Raw genomic sequence first — 25,600 nt, 5'->3', positions numbered from 1 at the left:
CTGGAACTTCTTACCTTGCTGTCCTACCTAATATAGACAGTGTTATTTATTTAGCAATACAGAGAATACAGGAAACGATATTTAAATTAGTTCAAATTTCAAGGCCTGTGGTTTGAACAAGAAAATGTAAAACCATCAAAAAAAAATCAAATTTTCATCTGTCCTGCACATTTCACAGATGTTCCGCTGGACTGAGATCTGAGCAGTTTAGGTGACGTGTAAAAACCTCTGACTGGTTGGGTTTCTCAAACCATTCATGAACTATTGGACAATGAATAAAGTGTATTGCCATGTAGCCTATTAGTGTGTCATGCACTGTTTCATTCATGTGAACTAGAAGGAACGAACGTGACACACCTGGTCACCATCCTGCATGGATACCAACTCATCCACACTACTGTTTAGGGCTCTACACTAACTTTCCCACTGATTACATTGTTGGCTGATGGGGATAGATTACTTTTTCCGCCTGATACATTAACTCATTTCCACGTTTAAAACTAATAAAACTTGAATATTTCTCCGCATTTTGAACTTTTAAAAACAAATCTATTGTAATTCTAAAAGCACTCTTTATAATAAATTTAAGAGTTGATTATATTACAATCTATGACCAAAGAACTGTAAAAACTGGGGGTGCACCGATTGCAGTTTTCTGACTAATCACCGATTTTTTTTAATTTATTATTATTATTTTTTTTTTTTTTGAAGCCTGGTCGGCCGATGCCGATTTTGTTTTCATAACTGACGTCATACATCTTGAATGTTCCAATCTTATTTTATTGTAAATCATTCAACAATACAAACGTGTTGTTTTAACTGCACACGAGGTAGTTATCTCAAATATATATTAAAAGTTTAGAACATTACTGTCCAAAATATTAAATTACAAATTGTTTTAGTCTTTCATTTTTCACATTTAAAAAACTAAATAAACATGTTCAACAGGTTACACTGCAATTCTGTTTGGAGCTATTTGACTAAAATAAATTGCACAGCAGTATTTTGGTTTTACAAATAAAGTTAATAACAGGGTTTGGCGTAGGTGATGAAATAATAATCTACAGGACAAACTAACAAAACATATTAAACGACCAATAAAGGGTCCTGAGTTTTAAGTTTCCTTGTAAAGCAAAAATAAAAAAATTGTTTTGTGGATATTTAAATGTAAATATATGAATCTAAAAATAACTTACAGGACAAAAGCTAAAAGTCAAACATTCTACAGAAATAATAAAGATAAATAAAAATAATAAAACATTTTTATAAGTCAAAAGGTAATGACAGAATGAATATGGCACAGGTTAGTTGTTCTCACACTTATTACAGTCACTTATACATTAGTGGAAGGTTTTTATTTAAATCCAAAGCCATGAACTCCATCATTTTCCTTGTAGCTTTACTCTTTTCACAAACAAGCGCTCTCAGCATACCACTGGCTCTGTTTACTGCTAGCTGTAGCTTTAGCATTAGCTTGATTACGAGCTTCAAATGCTGCACACTGAGCGGTGTGTTGGTTTCTTAAATGGTGAATGAGGCAGTGTTTTGTTTGCAGCTCCACCAAGGCTTATTCTTGCGTTACAGGAATTACAAAGTGCGGTCCTTTGCTCTTTTTTGTGTAAAACTGCCAACATGCTAAGCTAATAGTGCTGTTGTTGTTATCGAGCTAGTGGGCGTGCCTGTCAGTCTTATCACAGCAGAAGAGGACAGTGGCTGACTTTATGACCCACTTTAAGACCTTTGCGGAGGTGGAACAGATCGGCGGAAAAGATCGGTTTCATATGCAAGGTTCAGCCGATCGCCAATCAATCAACGAAATTGGCACTGATCGATCAACCGGCCTAAAAACAATATTTTCCCCCTTCTATTATATTTGTGTCTATTTTATTCATACAAATGATTTAGAAGACAAAATAAACCCCTGAAGTTAGTTTTGGAGTTCTCCACTACTAGTCTCAGATCAGTACCAGGCCATGCACACGCCAAACCCCCGGTCTATGCCATAAAAAAAAGCAAAAAAGACATTATTGTGAGCTTTAAAGCCATTTAATTTACACCCCGATCTGCGCGCTGAATTGACTACAAGAGGATGGGTGTCTGAATGTTGTAGATGAGGCTGTTACAGCAGGACACACCAGAACCATGTATGAAGTCTCTGTAACGAGCCGCAGGGCAATTTCCGTGTTCCGTTGCTGTCGCCGAATCTGCTGCTGTTTAAAGTCTAATCACAGGTGCACAGTGGAGGAAAGGTGCACACACACCCTCCTGTGTCCACCTACCTCCTAACATTGACTGAAGTGTCTGACTCAATTCAGACCCTTCAGCGACAACACTTTTTCTTCAAAAACAAAGCCCGTAAAAGAGGGCGACTTTCAACCACAATGTCTAAAACACAGTCCCTGTGTTAGAGGGAGGATGAATGCACTCACACCAATGTGACCACAAGCTAAAAAAAAGGTTGCATATGTGATGGGGATGCAACAAAACAGTCAACCCACGGTTCAATACGTACCTTGGTTTTTTGGTCATAGTTCGGTTTTGATGGCCTGGGACATTAAAGTGTTTCCAGTGTTGAGTGTTATTCCTAAACTTTAAAGAACATCAAGGGATTAAGAAAGATGGCTAGTTTTTAAATTTTAAACCATTTTATTTTACTTTGAAGCAAAACCAAATTCATACACATTCCTGTGTATGGTGTATTTTATGATATGAAAAAACAGAAGTTAATAAAATGCGTGTACAATAAAATAGCAATTCCAAATGACAAGTGCTGACAGCCCATGTACAAACTAGGGATTTACTTTCAATAAATAAGCCTTTCTCTGACGGTGACTGAGAAGCGGCTTCTCCACGGTCTGTAGATGTGACCATCTTGGGAGCTGAAGCCGTTCAACTGTTGGACCACAGAAGACAGCGTTCACTTCCAGAGTACAGTCTGAGCCACTGATGACCCTGTCGCTGGTTTACCACTTTTCTTCTTTTGATTACTTTGAATAGATGCTAACCACCGGTGACCAGTAACACCCCACAATAGTGTTACTGGAAAACCACCGGACTGTAGCCTTGCTTTCATCACACTGCTGTTGTCCGCTTGCTTTCATATGGTATTCCTTTCACCCATTATTAGCTCTGCCAAGGAATTGTATTTTCACTGGCATTTATTTATTGGTTTTTATCTGTTAGCAGGATTACGTTAAAAGTAGGGCTGGGCGATATGGACCAAAACTTATAACTTGATATTTTTTTTCTCAAAATAGTGATATACGATATAAATCTTGTTAATTTTATTTCAAATGAAGTCTGAGCAGAATAACATTCTGGGTTCAATATGAAGATCCAAATGCCATAGGCACATTTATTAACAAACAGCTGCACATTATGTGCCACTTTAGCCTTCTTCTCCTCTAAGGGACAGCACGTGTGAGTGAGTTCAGTAGTGTGGCTTGTTTAAGGGAAAAGTCTGGGTTAGGACGCACTCGGAAATCCATTAAACTGTGCTTTTCATGCTGTTCTGATAAGTAGTGAAAGCAGCTACTCCTAAAATGAGTATTTTAAAACAAAATAAGCTACAAAAAAAAAAAAATATATATATATATATATATCTCGATATATCGCCCAGCTCTAGTCAGAAGTACTTGATGGAATTTAACAAACATTTTAACCAAAGATAGACTTTACACTATGGAAGATTCCATTAAATCTTGGCGGAGATCCAGATCAATATACAGTTGTGATTCTGGATCAGTTTCAAAAGTCAAACTATTACTATCGATCATGAAATTTCAGAAATTCACATCTTGGTTAATAATCCCCTGATCTTTATGAAATCTAAATCAGTTATGCTGGGTTGGTGCCTCAATTGCACCAATGAGTTTCATCTGGATCAGATCTGGACTTATTACATTTGGACCAACTTATATTATAATTGGGATAGGAATTTCAAGCAAGTCTTTAAAGTGTGAGCTACCGAGGGGGGGGGGTCGTCCAGCTGTCTTTCGTTTCAACATGAGGAATTTGTTGTCATTCATGCAGCAGGAAGCTGGCATTCAGACTCGGGTTCACCTACAACAAACAACATGTCCAGCTGGTGGCACGCAGACCCTCAGTCAGTCATTTTAGTCGTCTGTCTCTCAGGTGGCGGGATACTTGGTGCACAGCTGCACTGTGCTCCGGATGTAACTAAAACAGCTCACATGATTACACACACAAAAGACAGTAGGCTTACTTTGTTTTTTTAGACCTAGCACTGTATTATCTTCTCTGTCATGAAGGCTTTCATACACACAAGCTCACAGCTGTCATGTGATACTCCTGTAGAGATGAAATCAGCTTTAGCTAATGATTAATGCACAGTGTAGGACCTTTTTAAAATGTTTGTTTTGAATGATCTTTTTAAAGAGTTCAACTGCTGTTTAACCTGCACACACTTATAGAGAGTCTTTATTCATCCCGCATTGGGGAATTTACGTATGGGGCAAATCGTTACATTTGTGGCTTATTAAAGCAAAATGTGGTGTCCCTGAATAATTATCATGGTTAGCCACAGACTGCAACGTTTGATCACCTGATTTGTTAAGTTTCAGTTCTTTTTAGAAGGAAAAATCCCACCTTAACTTCAGACGCTTAAGGTTTGTGGCACAACATGCGCAGTATTGACCAATTTTGGATTTTCATTGAGCATAATCTAAAAATAAATGTCTTTTTGTTGTTTTTAAATGTCAAGCATGTTACATTGTCTTGATAGAGTTTGAGTCGATTTGCACCATTTTATTTTAACGTTTGTAAATGGCTTGAATGTTAAATGAGACACTAATGAACAGCTTTGACATTAAATTCATGATCATTGATCATCTTTGGGCAATAAACAGTCATCTCAAAAGGTAAAATGCAGGCGCCAATCTGCATCAATGTTATTAATGAACATATTAAATGTGCATTTGCCTTAATTTTGTATAATAAAAAAAAAATTCAATCTTACTTTTTTTAACATGTACATATGGCAATAAACTTTATTCTATTCTAAATAAGATACTCTGCATTAAGTTGAGCTGACTGTTAAAGACACTTAAATGCAGTTGAGAATACAAAACTCATAAAGTAGATAATGTTGTTCAGTTTATTACCAAATACTTTACAGTTTATGAAGGAGTTTTATGTATTAAATGTGAGTTATTTTCAGTTTTTGGCTGTAATTTTATGTTGGGATTTCTCTAACGCTTTATTGCTTGGTTAAACTGCTAAAGTAAGATGGTAGATGTGTGCCAGCGCTTTGCAGGATTAGGTTACACAGACCTCTGTCTCCTTGATCTTTCTGCATCTCAGGTGGGCTTTAAACATTTCTACTCAGTGCTGTTGAACAGATCAGCTAATCGCAGACCTTAGAAACAGGTAGAAAGCCTAAAACATGAGGCGGCGTAATGGAGTTGTGCATAAGGCGGGGGGAGGGGAGGGGGCTTATGTAATGAGTCCTTTGGAGCTAGTTAAAGTTTTTGCCAATGTGTGAAAAAATGCTGTGCACAGGCTCACCTATAAATGAGCACAGATGTGGTGTGTAGGCGACACAGGATGCGTGTTCAGTGGCAGGAAGAGGAGCTGGAGCTTTGTGTGTGCGTGTGTGTGTGTCAGGAGAGTTGGTGCTCGTGGTCTTGAACTGCTGCTAATGTTACACTAATGGGAACTTGTTGTCAAGCTACCTAATATTCTCAGAACCATAAATTACCAGAGAACTTATCAAAAAGAAATTGCATTGAACTGAAATGTATATGCTATAAATCAGGGGTTCTCAACTGGTCTCACCCTGGGACCCAGTCATTAAATTTTAGAATTCAACCAACCAAATTTAGTTTTTCAAAAGTAGCTGTTGAAAGCACACGTGTATATAATCTTTTTTCAAACATAAATCTATATATTTTCCTGTGCAACATGCATTTCACAGCATGCCTGTCAAAAGAAAAGTTTCTTTCAAATTAAAAGACAAATCCTTTTTATTTATTTTTGACCAGCTGTCCGCGACCCACCCAATACAGGTTCGCGACCCACTTTTGGGTCCCCACCCACCAGTTGAGAATCACTGCTATAGATCAGTGTTTCTCAAATGGGGGTGCGTGTTCCCCTCGGGGCACACGGTGCACTACAGGGGGTACTTGAGAGAGAGAGGACAATTAACGAATGAAAGCATTAAAGATTTGTTGTTTTATAATGCCTATGTTTAGGTAAAAATTATAATCGTACTAAATATTACCAGCAACTGGCACATGACAACAAAAACACACAAAATAAGACAAGAATATACGGAATAATAAAAAGAACAGACAAACTACAACAAAATACACAAAGTGACACCAAAAACACACACACCAAGAGAGAACAATACTTACTATTACCAGCAACACACAAAACGACAACAAAAACACACTAAATAGGAGAAATATATACCGAATAATGAAAATAACACTATACATAAAATCAATGATACAAATTATCTTTATTAGAACATGAACTGAAAATACAATGGTCAGTCTCTTGGTCCCACTTCAAGAGGGAGATGACTGTAAATGATAAATAAAATAAAAAACTATATAACTAAATCTCTTCAGGAGCCACTGAATACTGTTTTATTCCACTTACTTAAATGAGATTCTTTAAAATGTGTGTTATCACTCATTCATTCCATCATTATGCTCTAAATTATTCTCAGTAAACTATTGTAGACAGAGAAAGGGGGTACGTGAGCCAAAAAGTTTTGAGAACCACTGCTATAGATTATACTGATATCTATATCGGCAAAGGTATTACATGTGACCTGGGAATTTTGGTGAGGCCTTGAAAGTCTTGCACCTGAAACTATTTTGCAAAGCTTTACAGCTTCCAGTTTTCAGACTTGCATACTGTGGTTTGGTTTTAGTTGGTTTCTCTAGTGAAAGTTTACCTGAATGTAATCAAGATGTTCTGTACCTTTCACAATGTTTAAAATTGTAATGAAGAAAAAAAACTTGTATAATTACAACCAATTCAGTTCTGCCTTTGCACAAAAGCAACGTGATAAAATGTAATGGTACAGTGCTTTTTGAACTACATGTACTGTTGATGCTCTCTACTCAAAGAAAAGTGACAATTAAGGGTGTACGAAAAAATTGATTGGGCGATATATCGCAATGTTTCACCACGCGATTATCATATCGATCTGGAAAATGTCCAAATCGATTTTTTTAAAATCGTGTTTTTAACCAAAAAAAAAACACATTTAATTGCACTAACATATAGCATTAGCGCACAAACGCCCCATCACTAGGTGTCAGTGAACCACGTACTTGTTAAACAATGCATTTCTGTTTGGAAGTTGATTGCACTTTATTTTCATAAAATGTACTGGGTACTTTTATTTGATAAATAAATAAATAAATTTGATAAACGTACCACTTGTATTACAGTAGTTGCCATTTACTTGTTTAAAAAAAAAAATGATAAAGATGATTGCATTTCATACTTGTAAAGGTGAAATTTGTAATTGTTGATATGGCAATATATAACGATGTATGTCATAATGTTTAATATCAGGATATATTGTATCGTGACATGCAAATTGTGAATTGTATTGTCAGATTTATGGCAGTGTACAACCCAAGAACCAACCACCAATTATAGATTTCAGTGCCCAATAAACACATCCAAAAAGTCTACAATTGGAAGATTTAATTTGGTAAAAAAAAAAATGTAGTTTTCAATTATTTCCGAATTCATCATCAATATTTTGAATATGATAGATAGGAGCTTCCCTCTCCTAACTATTGTCTGTCTCTTTAGTTGACATTCGGGAGATCAAGGAGATCCGACCTGGTCAGAAGTCTCGGGACTTTGAGCGTTACGTTGAGGACTCTGCAGCACGGCTCGATCAAGCGCACTGCTTCGTTATTCTGTACGGCACTGAGTTTCGCCTTAAATCGCTCAGTCTGTCAGGTATGTACCAGGAAAAGTAGCAAAATCTGTTATTCAGCTTTATTTTGATTATCATTTACTGCCTGTTTCCCACTTATTTTTTACATTTAAAAATGATTTCACACTTTGCCACAGCAACGTCTGATGAGGAGATGACCATGTGGGTGAAGGGGTTAAGCTGGCTCGTGGCTGATACACTGAAGTCTCCGACACCACTTCAAATAGAAAGGTGAACACCAGTCCAAGCCTTTAAAATTCATGATTAATATTTTTCCACAGATTATTGACTGAATATTTCTTTAATGTGTGTTTTGTAGGTGGTTACGAAAGCAGTTTTACGCGGTTGATCGCAACAGAGAAGACCGGTGAGTCAGCTTAGTGGTATTCAATCGCAACTTTCCAGTTCTTAAAATGAATCGTTGAGTTAAAAAAAAAAAGAATTGAGAGACAGATTATAGCTTGTAAGTCTGTTGTGCTGAAGTGAACTGAAGGAACTAACCTCACAGTCGCACAGAGCATATCTTCCTGCCGCAGGAAACAGACTGCGATGAAAGGAGATGTGCACAGATGTTTGTCTCCAACATCCCTGACAAAGGAATGAAGCCCGTAGTTATACGATTGTTTTTGAACTAAAATTCTTATTTGTTTTTAAAGGAAGTTAATAAAAAAAAAACTCTCAACAGCTCATTGGTCATATCTGTTAATGAGCTTTCATCAACTCACACTTCAAACATGTTTGAGTGTATGCCAGTGTGTTTATGTATCATACTTGTGTGTAACTGTTTTGTTTTTGAGCAAAACGTGTGTGTGTGTGTGTGTGTTTGTTTGTTAAGGATATCCTGCAAGGATCTGAAGAGCATGCTGAGCCAGGTCAACTACAGGGTGCCCAACATGAGGTTCCTCCGAGAGAAAATTCCGGTAACCTTCTCCTTATCGCAAGCAAACCCCCTTTTCCCACTTCACCTCCCTGCCTACTTCCTGTCCGCCGTTCTGCAAATGGATGCTAAAGTTTTATGATTTGCTGCTGTTTATTGATCCCTCCCAACCTCTCCGTTTTTATCAGGACTCTGAGTTGAGGAACGGAGAAGTGTCCTTCAGCCAGTTCGCCCAGCTTTATCGTAGCCTCATGTTTGATGCCCAGAGAAATGTAAGTGCTCATGTTTAATGCCCCCCCCCCCCCCCCCCCCCCCCCCCCCTTTCACAACTCCCTATTGTCCCATCTGATGTCCCGCCAAGCCTCACCTCATTCCCCCATCTGTTTGTTCTCAAATGGCTGCAAGATCAATATGAACCAACATAAAACCCACCAAACCCCTCTGGTGAAGGCCATTAGGACACACAAATGGATACGCACTGCACACACACCCACTCTTAGACTAGCACTCATATCAGGAGGCAGTCTGGCAAAGGTCAAAATAAATGGATGACCTCTGTGCCCTCCCTCCCCAGCAGGATGTCTGCGTCTATCAACATGACTTATATGTTACAACCCTTAAAAACAAACGTTTAATAGAGATGGACAATATTATCCTTGGATATTAGCCTTAAAATTTAATAATGTTCTACATAAGTATTGGGTTTTCTGCAGATATTAAAAAAAATAATATTATTGTCTTTTCAGATGACACATTAAAGATGAATTTGTTGCTTTTTCCATTACTAAAGTTGAATACATTCAATAATTTGAATGTGATGCCCCATTGAATATATTCTTATTTTGCACTGATAATGTTTATTTGTGGAATACATTCAAAGTAGCCTTAACCTGGGGCGGTGGTTAGCTCAGTGGGTAGAGCGCCCGCCCCATGTACAGAGGCCATAGCTCCTCACCTGCAGCGGGTCCAGGTTCGATTCCCGGCCTGGGACCCTTTCCTGCGTGTCATTCCCTGCTCTCTCTGACCCCTTTCCTGTCAAGCAACTGTCATATAAAGGCCACTAGAGCCAAAAAAAATCCTTTAAAAAAAAAAAAAAGTAGCCTTAACCTGTTATTTCCATGGAAATGTATATTATGGGACTTAAAATTAGTTTGAGTGGAAGGGGGTCTGTGTATATATTGGGAAAATATAATACACAAAATGGGAAATGAAGTGATGGACAATATCGCAGCTAATACCTAACATCAACATTTATCTTTTTTTTTTCTGTGTCACTGCTTTTACAGCTGGATATCCCGTTCCTACAAGGGTGAGACAAACCTTGATATCCATACAAGCACAGTGCGTTCCTGTCAGAGGTTCATTAATCATATTTACCTTCATTAACAGGTTCACTGACAGACCAGAGCAGAGGATCTCTCTTGAAGACTTTCAAAGTTTTCTCGTCGACTCCCAACAGGTGATTCTTTTTTTTTTTTTCTTTGAATGTGGCTCATATTGCAGATTAGTTTGATATGAATACTGAATACTTTTATTTGGGTATATCCAGGAACTGTGGGCCACAGACGAGAATAAGGTTCATGAGTTTATGTTCAGCTACCTAAAAGACCCCCTGAGAGAAGTGGAGCGGCCTTTTTTCCACCAAGACGAGGTGCCAACGCTTTCACTGCTTCCCACACTTTCCTCTTTCTCTCTGCTCATGCATCTGTGTGTTATTTTTAAACCTTTTTGCTCAGTCGTGGAAAAACTTAAACATGCTTGTTTAACATGTTTTATAACTGCTTTCCGATGTCTTAGTGTGGGTGAAGGATGCTAAGACCTCCCACTCAAATAGGAACTGTTGGTGAATGGGTAACGGTTAATGTTTGTGCTCACTTTAAAGTTTTGAAATCATCAAACCTTTTTAGAAAATAGATTTATGAAAGACCCGAAAGTTTCTAATTTCAATGATTGTGGAAAACTACAAAACAATTCACTGAGTTGAGTTTGTCTTCTCTTAATACTACAATTAATAGTGAGAAGAAGTAAAAATGTGTTCACTTAAATTGATTATTTTGCTGAAAATGTAATTTATTAAACATATAATGGCTCATAAAAATTAAGAAAAACATTGTGGAATATTTAAGGTTTTTGTTAGAAATCCTTATGATGAGTGTTGAGAATACATTGATCCTGATGCAGTTTCTTATATTACGCAAAAATGGTTTTTACACAGTAAATATAATATGCTATACATTTGTAAATAATTTATATTTTGAGTTTCAGTACACAGAATTTATCGGTAATTTACATAAACATCAGCAGTTCTTCATATATTTTTGTTTATCAAAAATATTTAGATAAAGTACACCATTATATACAATATAATGCTTTATACATAAAAAAAAAAATGTTTTGCATATGAGGTTTATTGTCTCTTCTAGATCCTCTTTGCTTGCTGTAGATTCTCCTCCCGTTCTTAGATTATTGTATGAATGACATGTCAATACACTGAGCTCATCACATTGAGTTGCTCTCCTTTCTCCTTTGTAGTTCCTCACATACCTGTTCTCCAAGGAGAACACCATCTGGGATTCCTCGCTGGACCAAGTTTGTCCGGAGAGCATGAATAACCCACTGTCTCACTACTGGATCTCATCCTCACACAACACGTAAGGATTGGCTTGATGAGGGTCACCATTGGCATTTTTTACTGGGTGCTTGGTCGTGATGGGTTTTAGCATTACTTCTGAAAGCATGTTGCCAAAGCTGTCATTTAAACTGACTCCATAAAACAGATAAAAGTGTATTATTCAACAATAATGCTGCAGTTTGAGATCTGAGAGGGTAGTTGGGTGGGAAATGTCTTTTCCCTCCCATTAAGAACTGTGTGAAAGGTAGCCGGAGTGCTAAACTGGGGTACACATAAGGATTTTCTATATCTGAAGAGGTTTTTCATTTGTTACAGACCCCACACATGAAGATAAAAACACATGATCCGACAGTTACAGCACACCACACACGTAACAACTTCCACCAATCTTCCTTCATGCCAGAAATCTTACATGATCAGATGAGATCTAACAAAGTGATATAATGCTGTGTTTCAAGCAACTCAGGATTTTCTGACCTCCTACTTAAAAATGTGACTTGGAACGCCAATGTAAGTCAGAGCTGCTACTCGGTAAAATCGAGAAAAAAGTTCTAATATTATACCGGTCAGCCATGTTAGAGATATTTCGACATGCTACTAGCAAACTCGGAGATCAGAATTCTAAACTCGGAAATTCCGATTTCCGTGTTGTCTTAAAGGTCCAGTATTATGCTGTTTTTCACTCATCTCCATTTGTTCTAAGAACCCCAAAAACATAGTATTGGAGGTTCATTCTCCCAAACTCGCCTGTTTTAGCCCTCTGAAAAGTTAGATTATTGACTCTTCTAAAAACGTGCTGTTTTGGGGCCTTCATGCATATGCATGAGTGACCGTGTCTATAGACGCTGACTCCACACAACATCTTTATTACCATAGCAATTTTTTTTTTTTTTTTTGCTAAGCACACACCCTTGTTATTGTTTTCAGCCAAAATCTGCATATTACAGTAAATCACATGGCTATTTAGGCGGTTATTGTGATTGTGAGTCCGACAAAAGCTGCTTCACGTTGTGTTTATCGCAGCAGCAGAGTTAGTCAGGGGTTTTAGTTGTTTCAAACACTCACCGGAGCTGCTACATTGCTTTCTTCTCCTCCTCACCACTACTGATTACAGGAATAGTCCCTTCAAGATGATAGTCCACTGTTTTGTCCAACCGCTGTGTCGCATTGGGTCACAAACACGTCTGGTCATATCAAAGGAGATATGAGGCAGTGTAACGGTTACTAAAAATGGAACTGATTGTAACTGCTCCCTGCTTCTCAGGGAGGGGTTAAATGCAGAGAACACATTGCGTGTATGTAGCTTTACATATATGACAATAAAGTATAATGTATATTCTATATTATCCCGCTGTGTTTGTTTTACCTTTGAGGTAGTTTGAGAGGGAGGAGCTTAAATTCTTATAGGATAGGAAGAGCCAGGATTGTCAGGAGGAGGAGTTTCCGCTACGTGACGTCACCACGCGAGAAAAATCCAACTCGCTAGTTTTTTACAAAATGTAGAATAACAAGGGAGGGAAAAAACTGAACTTTTTTCAACTTTCGCCCTCTGAATGAGGCTAAAGGGATGTATATCATTGTAGCAAAACCATTATAAAGTGTTTTTTTCATAACCTTTAAAGGCTGTATTGTATATTTTTCAGTCAACTCAATTCTTGATTGGCTACATTCTGTTCCACGTCACAAATCACGGGGTCATGAGTCAGGAGTCGTTGTTAATATTGAACAGGTTTAAAAATTACAATTCTCGTCTTAATTTTATAGGCTAATCTAATAAAACACAAGATAAAATGGTGTTTGCTGTCCTTGGTCGGAAAGGGGGATAATCGAGCGAAAAAGGCTTGATTGTGTTGATGTGTTTAACCAGCTTAACTCTGCATATAATACTAATCGCATTAGTGACTAGAAAAATTCCCAGGATGCTTTGATGAAGTTTGTATGACGAAGGGTTTCACTTTCATTGTTCAATAAAGATGTATTATTATTATTATTATTATTATTATTGTTATTGTTATTGTTATTATTGTAATTATAATGTACATTGTAGCCTATTATTTATCTCAGTCAGTGCATGTGTATGAGTGAGATGTGTTTGTAGGCATTTACATTGCTGGTTTATTTTTAGCTATCTGACAGGAGACCAGTTTTCCAGCGAGTCGTCTCTGGAGGCGTACGCTCGATGCCTGAGGATGGGCTGCCGCTGCATAGAGTGTGAGCACACACACACACACAAACACAATAAGTAATCTTTTAACCTTGTGAAAAATTGTCCTTCCCACATTCCTCATCTGTCTCTGTTCTACTTTTAACTCAGACGTGTGCTAATACAGAGTATGCAAAGTTACATACCTCCATTACATAATGCTACACACAAACCTTGTCAAGCTGGTTTCTATGAATGGAAGTGACTTGTTTGATGAAAGGGTCCTTTCACCTCCAACCAAGGTCAACAGAGCTGATCAAATAAACTTAGAGGTGATGCGTGGGTGCCTCCCTTTTTGCTTTATTTATGCGTTTTGAACATGTGTATCCATGTGTTTTTCTCACAGTGGACTGCTGGGATGGTCCTGATGGAATGCCCGTCATCTACCACGGACACACGCTCACAACAAAAATCAAGTTTTGTGATGTGTTGACCACCATCAAAGAGCATGCCTTTGTTACGTCCGAGTGAGTATCCATTTTACTTCCTTCTTTAAATTGGTAAAAAAACATTTAAGATGGTACACACGTGAATTTTTATTGTTTTATTAACAAACCCGTGACATTCTATTTAAGTTGGTTTTCTGATGTGGTTTTTGCACAGCTATCCTGTCATTCTGTCCATCGAGGATCACTGTAGCATTGTTCAGCAGAGAAATATGGCCACACACTTTAAGAAAGTGTTCGGCGACATGCTCTTAACCAAGGCTGTGGACATGGCTGCTGACGGCCTGCCTTCACCCACACAGCTGAAGAGGAAAATCCTGATCAAGGTGACCTGATGCCCAGATGCTGTGTCATTTTAGCCTTTTTTATGTTTGATAATCTGAGTCTGCACACATTTATTGGTTCATAGTAAAGATATGTGATGTTATCAGCCGATATTAGCCATAAAATGGGATATATACTGTAGCTAAAGGTAAATACGTTTTCTTATTTTGCATAGATCATATTTATTTGTGAAATACATCCAGGGTCAGGGTTAATTACATTTTTCAATTACAATTACCTCATCATTTATCCAAGTTAGATTACGATTACAGTGAATGGCATTTTTTCTAATTACTAATAAATTAACAAATATTATTTTTCCCCCTGACAGTAAATTACAATTTTCAACTCCTAAAGTTAAAATTACATTTATCACAATTACCGAGCCTAAAATAAAAAAAAAACCAATAAAACATAACCTTCCTGTTATGTTAGCTTTCTGTTAGCATCTCTTATATATCATCTTATTAGTTTCTCATCTCTTGGTTATCTTGTTAGGCATCCTAATACATGAACATATTGGTATTCATATTTTTGGAGTGGGCGTCTGAGTCTTTTTTCTGTCTTTATACCTCTCGATTTAAAAAAAAATGGTGAAATTATCCTCAAGAAAACTGACAAGTAGTCACGTAGATATGAAACCTATTTTAATAATTAGTTAATTCTTAACTACTTATGTGTAAGCCATAGAACTGTAACATGACTTTTTCTCCTATAATTACATTATAATTGTAATGAATTAGTGATTATGGTTATAATTCACGCCAACCCTGGTAGGTGGTGTATGTATATATCAATATCAGAAATTAAATGTCTGCAAAAGCAAATATCAAACATCTGTTGTTCATAGGATACTCGAGGTTACAGTTGTCCACTCAACACCAACTTAATATATTTCTTATTTAGTTGTTTGGGTAATTTTCAACAACATAGGTAATTTATCCTATTAAATGGAGAGCCAGACTGAAGACCAAAGTATTAACTTAAGGGGGATCCAACGTGAGGAATCTTTGTGATCTTTTCTGCTGCAGCATAAGAAACTTGCTGAGGGCAGTGCCTATGAGGAGGTCTCAACCTCCACCCCTTACTCTGAGAACGACATCAGCAACTCCATCAAAAATGGCATCCTCTACCTGGAAGATCCCATTAACCACGTAAGAGGCTCTGATTCCACTTTGGAAGATAATCTGCACAGAGTGGTTTAGACTTTGTCATGAAGCTGAGTGATGATCTGTCTATGGCTGTGACTTTGCGGCACACATTATGGTCTATTAGTTGTTTTGTGAGTGATATTCCACGATCTTTCCTTCTCTTTTTGCTTTAGGAGTGGTACCCTCATTTCTTTGTCTTGACCAGCACTAAGATCTACTACTCAGAAGAGACATCCAGTAACCAGGGTAATGATGACGAAGAGGAGCACAGAGAGGTTAGACTGGCTTTTGAATCGCACACAGGACTTTTAACTGAACTTTAATACCTAAACTACTTGTTTGTTTTTTAAATCAAGGTGTCTAATGGTATGGACCAGCATGTGACTGAGAAATGGTTTCATGGAAAGCTCGGTGCTGGGCGCGATGGCCGTCAGATTGCAGAGAGGCTGCTGTCCGAGTACTGCCTTGAAACGGGTGCTCCGGATGGTTCTTTCCTGGTCAGAGAAAGTGAAACCTTTGTGGGAGACTACACACTGTCTTTCTGGTACAGATCTCATTTAAATATGAAATAATTGAAATATTAAATCTTTTAAAGTTTGTCACGTTTTTTACTGGTGTAATCGAGCAGTAATTCCTGTGCATGTTGTTACTTGCATCTCAAGCTGGGTTTCCATTACCGTTAGACTTGCAAAATCTTAAATAGCGCAATAAAAACGGGTAATGGGAACATCTGAATTTTCAAAAAACTCTCAAATATTGCTGAAAAGTTTTTTAGGCTTTTATGAGGTGGTATTTAATATGTTTTGATATTGAAATGTATCATAAAAGCAAAACCTTCAATGGAAACATGTTCAAAGCGCACTTATACTTTGTCGACATTTAGAAATATTGCTTTTATTTGCGAAAATCTGTAATAGAAACACAGCTTCTGTCACTCTGTACTTAATGTGTAATGTCGCAGATTAGCTGATGGCTTATTATTGAATAAGAATGATATCGATCACATTCACAGTGCGAAGAGTAACCTTTAACCTTCTGAGTAAGGTTTCCTCACAGCTGATCATTCAAAGCCTTTAGTATGTACCTGCCATGTGTTGGATCAATGCGCTACCGCATACTGAGTGCTAGAGGTTAACTAGTTCATCTTTCATCTAAAAATGAAGATAAGTGTTAGCATTGTTTACCCTCTCTCTGCTCAGGCGTTCAGGACGGGTGCAGCACTGTCGTATCCACTCCCGTCAGGAGGCAGGAAGCCCCAAGTTCTACCTGACCGACAATCTGGTGTTCGACACGCTCTTCGCCCTCATCAACCATTACCAGCAGGTGGCGCTGCGCTGCAACGAGTTTGAGATGAAGTTGACTGAACCTGTGCCTCAGACCAATGCCCATGAGAGCAAAGAGTGAGTTCCTCAGTCACTGAAACTCTTAAATCGCTCAGCTCTGTGATTGCTGAGTAATTTTGAAAGTATCATAACCATTGTGTAACAGGTGCAGCTTTCACGCTCATGTTTGCAATGTATTGAATTCAATACTTCCAGACCTGAATTGTAAGCGGCCTAGGGTTTAACAGTGTCAATAACTGCTGCATATTAATGTCTTTTTATTTTTTTAAACATTGATCTCTTAAAGGTAAAGTAACCTTTGCTTTCATCATCGGTCGATATTAAATCAATTCTAATTCCAGTTACACTATGAACTGGTCTCGAAAACAGCTTGGATATAAATGTGTTGAGTCACATCAAGGCATTTATCTAATGTGTGTCTCTTTTTGTGATTTATACCAGGTGGTACCACGCCAACCTGTCCAGGAGCCACGCTGAGAACATGCTGATGAGGGTTCCTCGTGATGGCGCCTTCCTAGTCAGGAAGAGGGCAGAGCCCAATTCCTTTGCCATTTCTTTCAGGTAATAGTAAAGTGACACACTGGGCGTTGTGCTTGAGCACAACATGGACCCAACTTATTAAGAGTGATAGTAAAACTCTTTGCAATGTAAAAAATGACAAGTCATTAATCGTTTTGTCGAGCTGATGACACACATTAGCAAGAGACTGATGCTCCTGGTGCAAACATGACTCACTAAATCAGCCTGCCTTTATTTTGTCGCTCTTGTTCACCTTCAAACACATCCTCAATGCTTTCGCCCCAAACTTAACGTGTGATCAGAAAGGATATTAACCAGGGTTAGGGAACCAATAGTGATACTGAAATGAGTCCATTTTCACTCTAGATAAGGTGAGTTTTTAGGGTTGGTCACTTTTTACGTTTATTTTGATAAACAACTCTCCTGACAATTCAGGGGTAAATTGTTGGCTATAGATCAAATTTTAAGATTAAAGTGGGTAAGACATTCAGTCATTAAAAGCGCAACATTCCTTAGTGCTTACAGTATTGGCCACATCTGCTGTTTCTGTCACCTATTTCAACTTTCAACCCTTGACTTTTGACTTTTGATGAACCAACGTGAGCCTCTAATAACAGGCAGCTTTCCTGACACAGAGGATGTATATTTCTATGTGACTAAATATCATTGATCCTAAACCTTTTAATCAAATTTTTTTGTTTAGGACTTATTGTTCACAAATGGTGAATTGGTTAATCCATTCCTTCATTTTACTGCCCTCTGCTTTTTTATTTATTTATTTTTTTTAATGTCACCTTTAAAGAAGAAAGTGAAAGGAGAAAAAAAAAGAAGAAGAAAGTGAAGTCGTTAAAATGACAGTATAACTGTGAAAACTAAACTACTCAAGTCTATACAGAATTTGTTTGCAGCTGGAATATTTCCATTTTGGGAAGTGCTTGTTTGTTCAAGCTTGATGACTCAGAACTGTGTTTGTCTCCTCACAGGGCTGAAGGTAAGATCAAGCACTGCCGCGTGCAGCAGGAGGGTCAGATGGTGGTGCTGGGCACCTCTGAGTTTGACAGCCTGGTGGATCTCATCAGTTACTTTGAAAAGCACCCTCTATACCGCAAAATGAAGCTACGCTATCCCATCAATGAGGACACACTGGAAAAGATAGGCACTGCCGTGAGTATTGTTTAACCACCTGCATCATGTTGATATCTGTCATCCCGGTTCAAACAAGGTAAATTATCATAATGTGTTGTTCAACAGGAGCCAGATTATGGATCACTGTACGAAGGTAGAAATCCAGGGTTCTACGTGGAAGCGAACCAAATGCCAACATTCAAGGTGAGGGTTTATTATGGAGAGTTGGATACCTGGTTTGCTCCCACTACAGCTTAGTAACCAGCTGTGTTATGTTGTTACGTTAGTGCACTGTGCGAGCCATGTATGAGTACAAGGCCCAGCGAGACGATGAGCTCTCCTTCACCAAGAACGCCATCATCTCTAATGTGGACAAACAAGAGGGGGGATGGTGAGTGCAGGAAGTTGATCTTAATTATTAATTCACACTCATCATGTTTGTGTCGTGAGCAAGTTCTAATAGTGTTGGCATCATTCTAAGTTTTTTTTCTGTCCCTCTCCTCAGGTGGAAGGGGGATTGTGTGGGCAAGAAGCAGTTGTGGTTTCCTGCAAACTATGTGGAGGAGATCAGTCCATCAGCAGCAGAGCCTGATAGAACGGTACAATTAATACCCTTTTTAGTTTAACATTAGAGTAATTGTAATATTACTTTTACTAATCATCAGTGAAATGCGTATGATGTGGATTTAAACGTCTTTAAGAGCGGCTCCTTCAATAATCCAGCACTTGCTTATCCAGCAGGAGATGGCTGAAAACAGCCCTCTGGGAGACCTGCTGAGAGGAAGCGTGGACGTGTCTTCCTGTCAAATTGGTGAGTAGCTCTTCTCCTTCCTGCTCCACTGTGCTGCAGTCAGTGTGTCATCCTGCCACAGCACAGCTTTATTGTTTTGGTTGCTCTAAGTAAAGCCCTGGCTGATGGTTTTTAGTTGTAGAAAGTCAAAGTCATCATGTCCCATCAGAGCCAAATGATGAATCCCCCATCATTTGCTGTTCTCACAACTCTATTTCTGGTATATTATTGACATCTTCGCATTGAGTCAATACAAGCCCATTAGTGTTGGCAGAGAAAGTCATGCTTTGTTGTGGCCCCTGTTAACAACACTTTGTACCCAAGTATTTTTCTGTGCAGCTTAATGTCTCCATCTAGTGGCCAGAGGGAGGAAATCCACTCTGTACACTGTGTGTCGTCTACCTTAGCCCACGTGTCAAACTTAAGGCCCGGGGGCCAAATCCAGCCGTTTAGATCATCCAATTAGGCCCACAAGAAAAAAGTATAAATGAAAGAGAAAACAATAATTATTACATAATTTACTAAACATTTAGGTTGTCGCTATCTTTGTCTCTTCAAATACACGCATTTAATAAATTGGCACATTGTTTGCAGGGGCAAATATTGTTGTTTTGTGCCTTTATCTCACGACTGCAGTCTAACTTTATTGTAAATTGTAGAAATAACTCAATTTTTTGGGATTTTCCCACAAAACTCGTGACTTGTTGACATTGTCAGCACCTTTCACACTGTATATACCAATTATATGTGGAAGTAAAAACTAGGGCACATTAGTGTGAAAATAGCACTTTGTTTCTAACTAATCTGTTGCCCATTTGAGCAATTTTACACCGCTGCCTGAATACAGGATTAAAGCTAAAATAAATACATATTAAAACAGGCAGAGTGGACATGTTTCAATTCAACTGCCAAATACATCAAGTCATCTCATGGAATGGTATGTTTTAATGATTCTTCTTTTCCTCTTTATTAACAAGCATCTGCAGTGGAGAGGAAAACTTGTTTTTTGTGCTCTGCCAGCGACTAAAATCTGGATAGATTTATGTAACTTAACAGTGAGAAAGGCTCATGGTGGGGGTTCGGGTCAGGGCTAAGGAGTCCATGTAGGGACACAGAACTGTGCTTTGAGTATTTAAGGATTGTTTTTTGTTTTGATGACCTCACAACAGATGGGACTTTAAAGCATCAATTGTGATTGATTAATTACAGAAAAATAATGTACTTTTTAAAAATTTCAAACAGTCATTTACCAAAATCCATTTAAATTGAAAAACGTTGCTTCTCGTGTCAAATATTGTAATGACATTAATTACAAAGTCTCTAATTGGATTAATTTTTTAAACAGAGCCCCACCACTAATTATAATACATTAAGCTTTATGAGAAGACCAATCCCTGCTTGCTTTTCTTTGTCGCTGATGTGTTGATTATTTTTCCTTTTCTTTTAAATCTGATTTTTAATCAAAATTATAACAAACAAAGATCTCTTAAACAAAACATCAACAACCCAGTTGTTTAAAATGTGATGTCTTTCATATTAGGAAAGGCAAAAGCTCGAGGATAGTAGAGATGTAACTTTGTAGTTAAAGGTTGTTGGTTAAATTTCTTCCCATCAACAGGAAGTGGTTAAAGAGGCCCTGGCTTTGACCACTGCAGACTGTTTAGAGAGGTGTTGCATTATGGCTGCAGCACTCCTAAAGTCACATGACTCAATGCTGATATTTAACAAATAATTACGTATATAATTACCATTCATCCATGATAAATGATTTATTAGAATTCTGCTGTGAATAAAATTGAAGTAAGGCATTACACTCCCCCTTAAAAAATACATGGAAATACTTTTTTCTTATGTTTTGGTTTCATGGCAGATGTTGGAACTGTAGTTGTTAGGAATGCTGAAAGCTTAATTTTTTTCATAAATGTTCTTTGTCTGTGGATACCCTGTTAACAGTAACCAGTGGCACAATCAAGAGTAAGAGAACCGTAACACCTGCTAATGCTTGTTCATGTGGATCTTGTTGGGTTCTTTCTTACTATGGACTCTATATTTTGTTAAGCACTTTGAGATGACTTTGTTGTAATTTGCACTATATAAATAAAGTTGAATTGAATTAATGCTAGTTAGCTTATTTTGATGGAACGTCTTTTTTTAAAATATGGCTAAAGATGACACACATTTTTGGACTGGGACACTACTTCTTAAAGCTGCAGTCTGCAACTCCCAGATCCATCCCTATCCGCTGCTCTCTTGCCCTGCCTCCAAACTTTCCAAAGTCCCTCCCTCAGCGGTGCTAACAAGCTAACGTTAGTCCGACAGCAACATCACAGTGATATAACATGCTCTGTTAAAAGCATATTACTTCAGCGCTTCTCTCTCTCAATGTGCACACACCTCAGCAGCAGCAGCAACAACACAGTGTCACTTACAGCAGCCCACACGGAGGCTGCTGCGCGCGCACGAACCACACATGCACTACAGAGTTCTAGTGTAACATTTACAAATCAAACATAATGTAAATCAAGCAGCAGTAATTACCTTTCAAGCAGAAAAGTCACTAATTCCATCTTCTACTCCTCCAGACCATACACTGTAAAAAAGACAGGGCTTGAGACCCCGGGAAAGGGGTGGGCACCGTGAGCAACAGCTGTCAGACAGTCCATCAAACACAATCCTGGCTCTGATTGGTTCCTTTTGCTCGGTCACGGTGCATTCTGGCAATCTGCCAAAGGCTGCAGGAGCAGCAGGGGGGGGGGGCTCATTGAGTTTTTTCACACAAACTACTAGTTTTGTGACAGCTTTAGCAAATATGACAAAAAGTCACTTTTATAAGAGTTGCAGACTGTACCTTTAAAGACCACAGAACAGCTTTTAAAAGATTAGCTTTGCAAAAATCGACGCACACACTGTAGAAAACGCTTAAAAGAGAAACTAAAGAAGGCATATGCATAAGGAATGACTTCATATAGAGACACAGGGACATTGTTTGTACAGGTAGAGGGGGGTTATGGTGACAACCAAGCTTGCAGTCATTTATTTAGTTAACGGCTAGCATTAGCGCACAAACAAGCCCCCGAAAACTCAATATCTTTAGTCACAACTAACCTGACCAATGACGTGGCAGAGAATCTATGATACTGTCTGTTAATGCCCTTCATCTAATCACGTTCAAAGTGGCAGCAGTTGTGAGGCTCATTTATAAGGACTGTTGTAACTAATAAAGTAAAGTAACTAATCTCCAAAACAGATATTTGGGTGTGACATTTTCATCATTTTAGTCATTTTGGCATCTTTTGTTATGAAGAAAAAGTGAGTGACTGCCCTTTATGGGTTGAAACACAGCTATTACAATTTAATTTTGCTGTTGGCTGAGAATGGTAGTTTGTGACGTCAAGAACCAGTACTGTTGGCCCCGCCCCTTCTATAAAATAGGAGCTAAAACAGGTATAGTGAGTATTGAGTAAGTAGGCAAGTAGACACATGTCTGCCCAAGCCTCTGGGTTTTGTTACACTTTAAACTCGATGAATCACCAGTCCAGAGTTATTAACGAACGTCACTATTATTTGTTTGTGTCGCAGTCCCATTTGTTTTTCTAACACTGCTCCATCTTTCTCCTTCTCTCCAGTCATTCGTCACGATGGGAAGGGCAGCCGACCTCACGTCTTCTCCCTATTACCAAGTACCTCCATGCGGACTGGCCCGGTGCTGGATGTGGCGGCCAACAGCTTAGAGGAGCTCATGGAGTGGGTGAATAAGATCCGAGAGGTCACCATGACCTCAGAGGCCAAGGTAAGGCCACATATGAAACACTCCTTAAAGCACACACACTGGCACATTGGTGTTGTAGGGTGACCTCTGACCCTGGTGTGTGTGACCATGCAGCTGGAGGAGGGGAAGATGATGGAGAGGAGGAAGAAGATTGCACTGGAATTATCAGACCTAGTCATCTACTGTAGACCTGTGCCGTTTGATGAAGAGAGTAAGAGTCACGCACGCTCAGATGAGGGAGATGAAGCCGTTTAGGATGCTTCAAAGCAGTGAAAGTGTTTTTTTCTCCCCAACTCTTCCAGAGATCGGCACAGAGCGAGCCTGTTTCAGGGACATGTCGTCCTTCCCCGAGACCAAAGCAGAGAAGTATGTCAACAAGATCAAAGGGAAGAGGTTCCTGCAGTACAATCGTCTTCAGCTGTCCAGGATCTACCCCCGTGGTCAGAGGTTGGACTCCTCCAACTACGACCCTCTGCCCATGTGGCTCTGTGGCTCCCAGCTGGTCGCACTCAACTTCCAAACCGCAGGTTTTTACTTTCTCCTCAGAGCATACCAGGCTGTGCAGGTTTGAGGCCTCATGTTTCTCTCCTCCTACCAACGAGCAGATAAGCCCATGCAGATGAACCAGGCCCTGTTCATGCTGAACGGACGGAGTGGATACGTTCTCCAGCCAAACATCATGAGGGACGACAACTTCGATCCCTTCGACAGACACACGCTGAGAGGCCTCGAACAAGTCAACCTGGAGATAGAGGTGCACCATGTTTGTCTGCAAGACACACATGACGCTTAAGTACATTACTGCTCACTGAGGCGCCCATTGCTTCAGTTATTTATTAAATAAAAAAGTATCTTATTGTTGTTTTTAATGTTGCAGTTCAACTTAATATGTTTCATAAAGTGAGGCACAAACATAGATTTTCTAGATCTGAAGAGATTTTTTTTCAACTTTGAAAGACCAAATTCTTAGTTGCCTTGAACGCAGCATTACAAGTTTCACAGTCAGCTCGCTTCCTGATTGGCTCACGACACAAATAATGAGGTCATGAGATGAGTCATCAACTTTCCTTACACACGCACAGACAGAGTTTTGGTTGTAAATATGAAAGAACATTCAGATGTCAGCCCCGACGATTATCCGGAAAAATTCACTTTTAACACACGTCAGACCGCAGGATAATTTTATGTGATAATCTTATAAGACATGTATTTCCACAAATGGCCCAAGCACTTCAGTCAAACACATTGACGTCCCTAAACTAAATCTCTGAACATTTTCCTGTGAAGGTGTTGGGCGCCCGTCACCTACCCAAACACGGCCGAGGCATCGTTTGTCCTCTGATTGAGATCGAAGTGTGTGGAGCGGAGTACGACAGCGCTAAGCAAAAAACTGACTCTGAAGGTGAGCGCCGCTCCAGGTTGTAGCACAGTGAGGCAACTTATTGGTGGGGAACGAACATGAATTTATTTGAACGTTCTCTCTTTTCTCCAGCTGATAATGGGCTGAATCCCACGTGGCCCAGGAAGCCGTTCCAGTTCACCGTGTCCAACTCAGCCTTTGCCTTCCTGCGTTTTGTGGTGTACGAGATCGACATGTTCAGCGACCAGAACTTCCTGGCCCAGGCCACGTTCCCCATCCACAGCCTGAAAACAGGTGTGTGTGTGTGTGTGAGACAATGTGAAGCATATAAACACTGTGATCTCTCTTCTGACTGTGTGTGCTGGTCCTGAGCAGGTTACCGCTCGGTGCCTCTGAAGAACTGCTTCAATGAGGATCTAGAGTTAGCATCTCTGCTAATACGCATCGACCTCATCAGAGGAAAGGTGAGCGCTCAGCTTTAACAGGATTATTACAATACTTTTCTTCATTCTATTCTTGTGAAATATTTGTGTTATGTCACTGAGCCTCATAGGATGACATTAAAGCTTATTACAGCTAATGATCGGACTGATTTAAAGCTCATACTTTAGCCGTGATTTAGATCAGGGGTTCTCAACCTCGGGGTCGTGAGACACTGGGAGGCCGTCGCCAGATGCCTTCAAGAAACTAAGAATATTTTTCAATAATTTGAGCATGTTTTTTCTTATTTTTACCCCTTTTCTGCAACTACAGCAAACATGTCATATTTTAACCTATTTTCATCACTTTTTCTTGCCAATGCTTTTTGTCCTATTCTTTTCCACTTAGAAGACATTTTCACCACTTATAAACCCTTTCCATCACTTTTCTCACCTAATGTTGCACATGTTGACCCATTATTGTCACTTTTAACCTCTTTCACTATATTTCATGCTTATTTTTGCCAATTTACCCACATTCACAACTTTTTTATACAACCATTTGCATAACATTACTTTTGATGAAAACAAGGATTTACATATTTAAGATGACTATACACTGTACTATGGTGCAAATAATACTAAACTTCCTGGATAACAATGGATATTATTCAGATAAATAAATAAATATGTTAATCACAGATTCATA

The 25,600-nt window shown here is 38.8% G+C and overlaps 1 protein-coding gene across 2 annotated transcripts in view; it reads left to right on the top strand.

Moving 5' to 3' along the window:
• The window catches only part of plcg1 (phospholipase C, gamma 1), a 32,473-nt gene that overhangs the window by 4,123 nt on the left and 2,750 nt on the right, over positions 1 to 25,600 (top strand). The window contains exons 3-31 of one of the 2 annotated variants that reach the window (XM_028452899.1): positions 7,804 to 7,956; positions 8,071 to 8,164; positions 8,253 to 8,300; positions 8,769 to 8,853; positions 8,999 to 9,082; positions 10,097 to 10,119; positions 10,200 to 10,269; positions 10,360 to 10,461; positions 11,343 to 11,461; positions 13,568 to 13,653; positions 13,992 to 14,112; positions 14,249 to 14,417; positions 15,447 to 15,569; positions 15,740 to 15,841; positions 15,923 to 16,110; positions 16,766 to 16,966; positions 17,351 to 17,470; positions 18,412 to 18,592; positions 18,680 to 18,757; positions 18,841 to 18,944; positions 19,059 to 19,152; positions 19,295 to 19,364; positions 22,970 to 23,133; positions 23,227 to 23,323; positions 23,415 to 23,639; positions 23,718 to 23,866; positions 24,400 to 24,514; positions 24,605 to 24,766; positions 24,848 to 24,936. In XM_028452899.1, coding sequence (XP_028308700.1) covers positions 7,804 to 7,956; positions 8,071 to 8,164; positions 8,253 to 8,300; positions 8,769 to 8,853; positions 8,999 to 9,082; positions 10,097 to 10,119; positions 10,200 to 10,269; positions 10,360 to 10,461; positions 11,343 to 11,461; positions 13,568 to 13,653; positions 13,992 to 14,112; positions 14,249 to 14,417; positions 15,447 to 15,569; positions 15,740 to 15,841; positions 15,923 to 16,110; positions 16,766 to 16,966; positions 17,351 to 17,470; positions 18,412 to 18,592; positions 18,680 to 18,757; positions 18,841 to 18,944; positions 19,059 to 19,152; positions 19,295 to 19,364; positions 22,970 to 23,133; positions 23,227 to 23,323; positions 23,415 to 23,639; positions 23,718 to 23,866; positions 24,400 to 24,514; positions 24,605 to 24,766; positions 24,848 to 24,936 — 3,416 coding nt within the window. Of the gene's footprint in view, positions 1 to 7,803; positions 7,957 to 8,070; positions 8,165 to 8,252; positions 8,301 to 8,768; positions 8,854 to 8,998; positions 9,083 to 10,096; positions 10,120 to 10,199; positions 10,270 to 10,359; positions 10,462 to 11,342; positions 11,462 to 13,567; positions 13,654 to 13,991; positions 14,113 to 14,248; positions 14,418 to 15,446; positions 15,570 to 15,739; positions 15,842 to 15,922; positions 16,111 to 16,765; positions 16,967 to 17,350; positions 17,471 to 18,411; positions 18,593 to 18,679; positions 18,758 to 18,840; positions 18,945 to 19,058; positions 19,153 to 19,291; positions 19,365 to 22,969; positions 23,134 to 23,226; positions 23,324 to 23,414; positions 23,640 to 23,717; positions 23,867 to 24,399; positions 24,515 to 24,604; positions 24,767 to 24,847; positions 24,937 to 25,600 lie in introns of both variants that reach the window. The other variant, XM_028452897.1, reaches the window with a different exon arrangement.

The sequence above is a fragment of the Gouania willdenowi genome, chromosome 7 (genome assembly GCF_900634775.1).
Source record: "Gouania willdenowi chromosome 7, fGouWil2.1, whole genome shotgun sequence".
NCBI classification, from domain to species: Eukaryota; Metazoa; Chordata; class Actinopteri; order Blenniiformes; family Gobiesocidae; genus Gouania; species Gouania willdenowi.
This window is presented reverse-complemented; position numbering and strand designations above follow the sequence as displayed.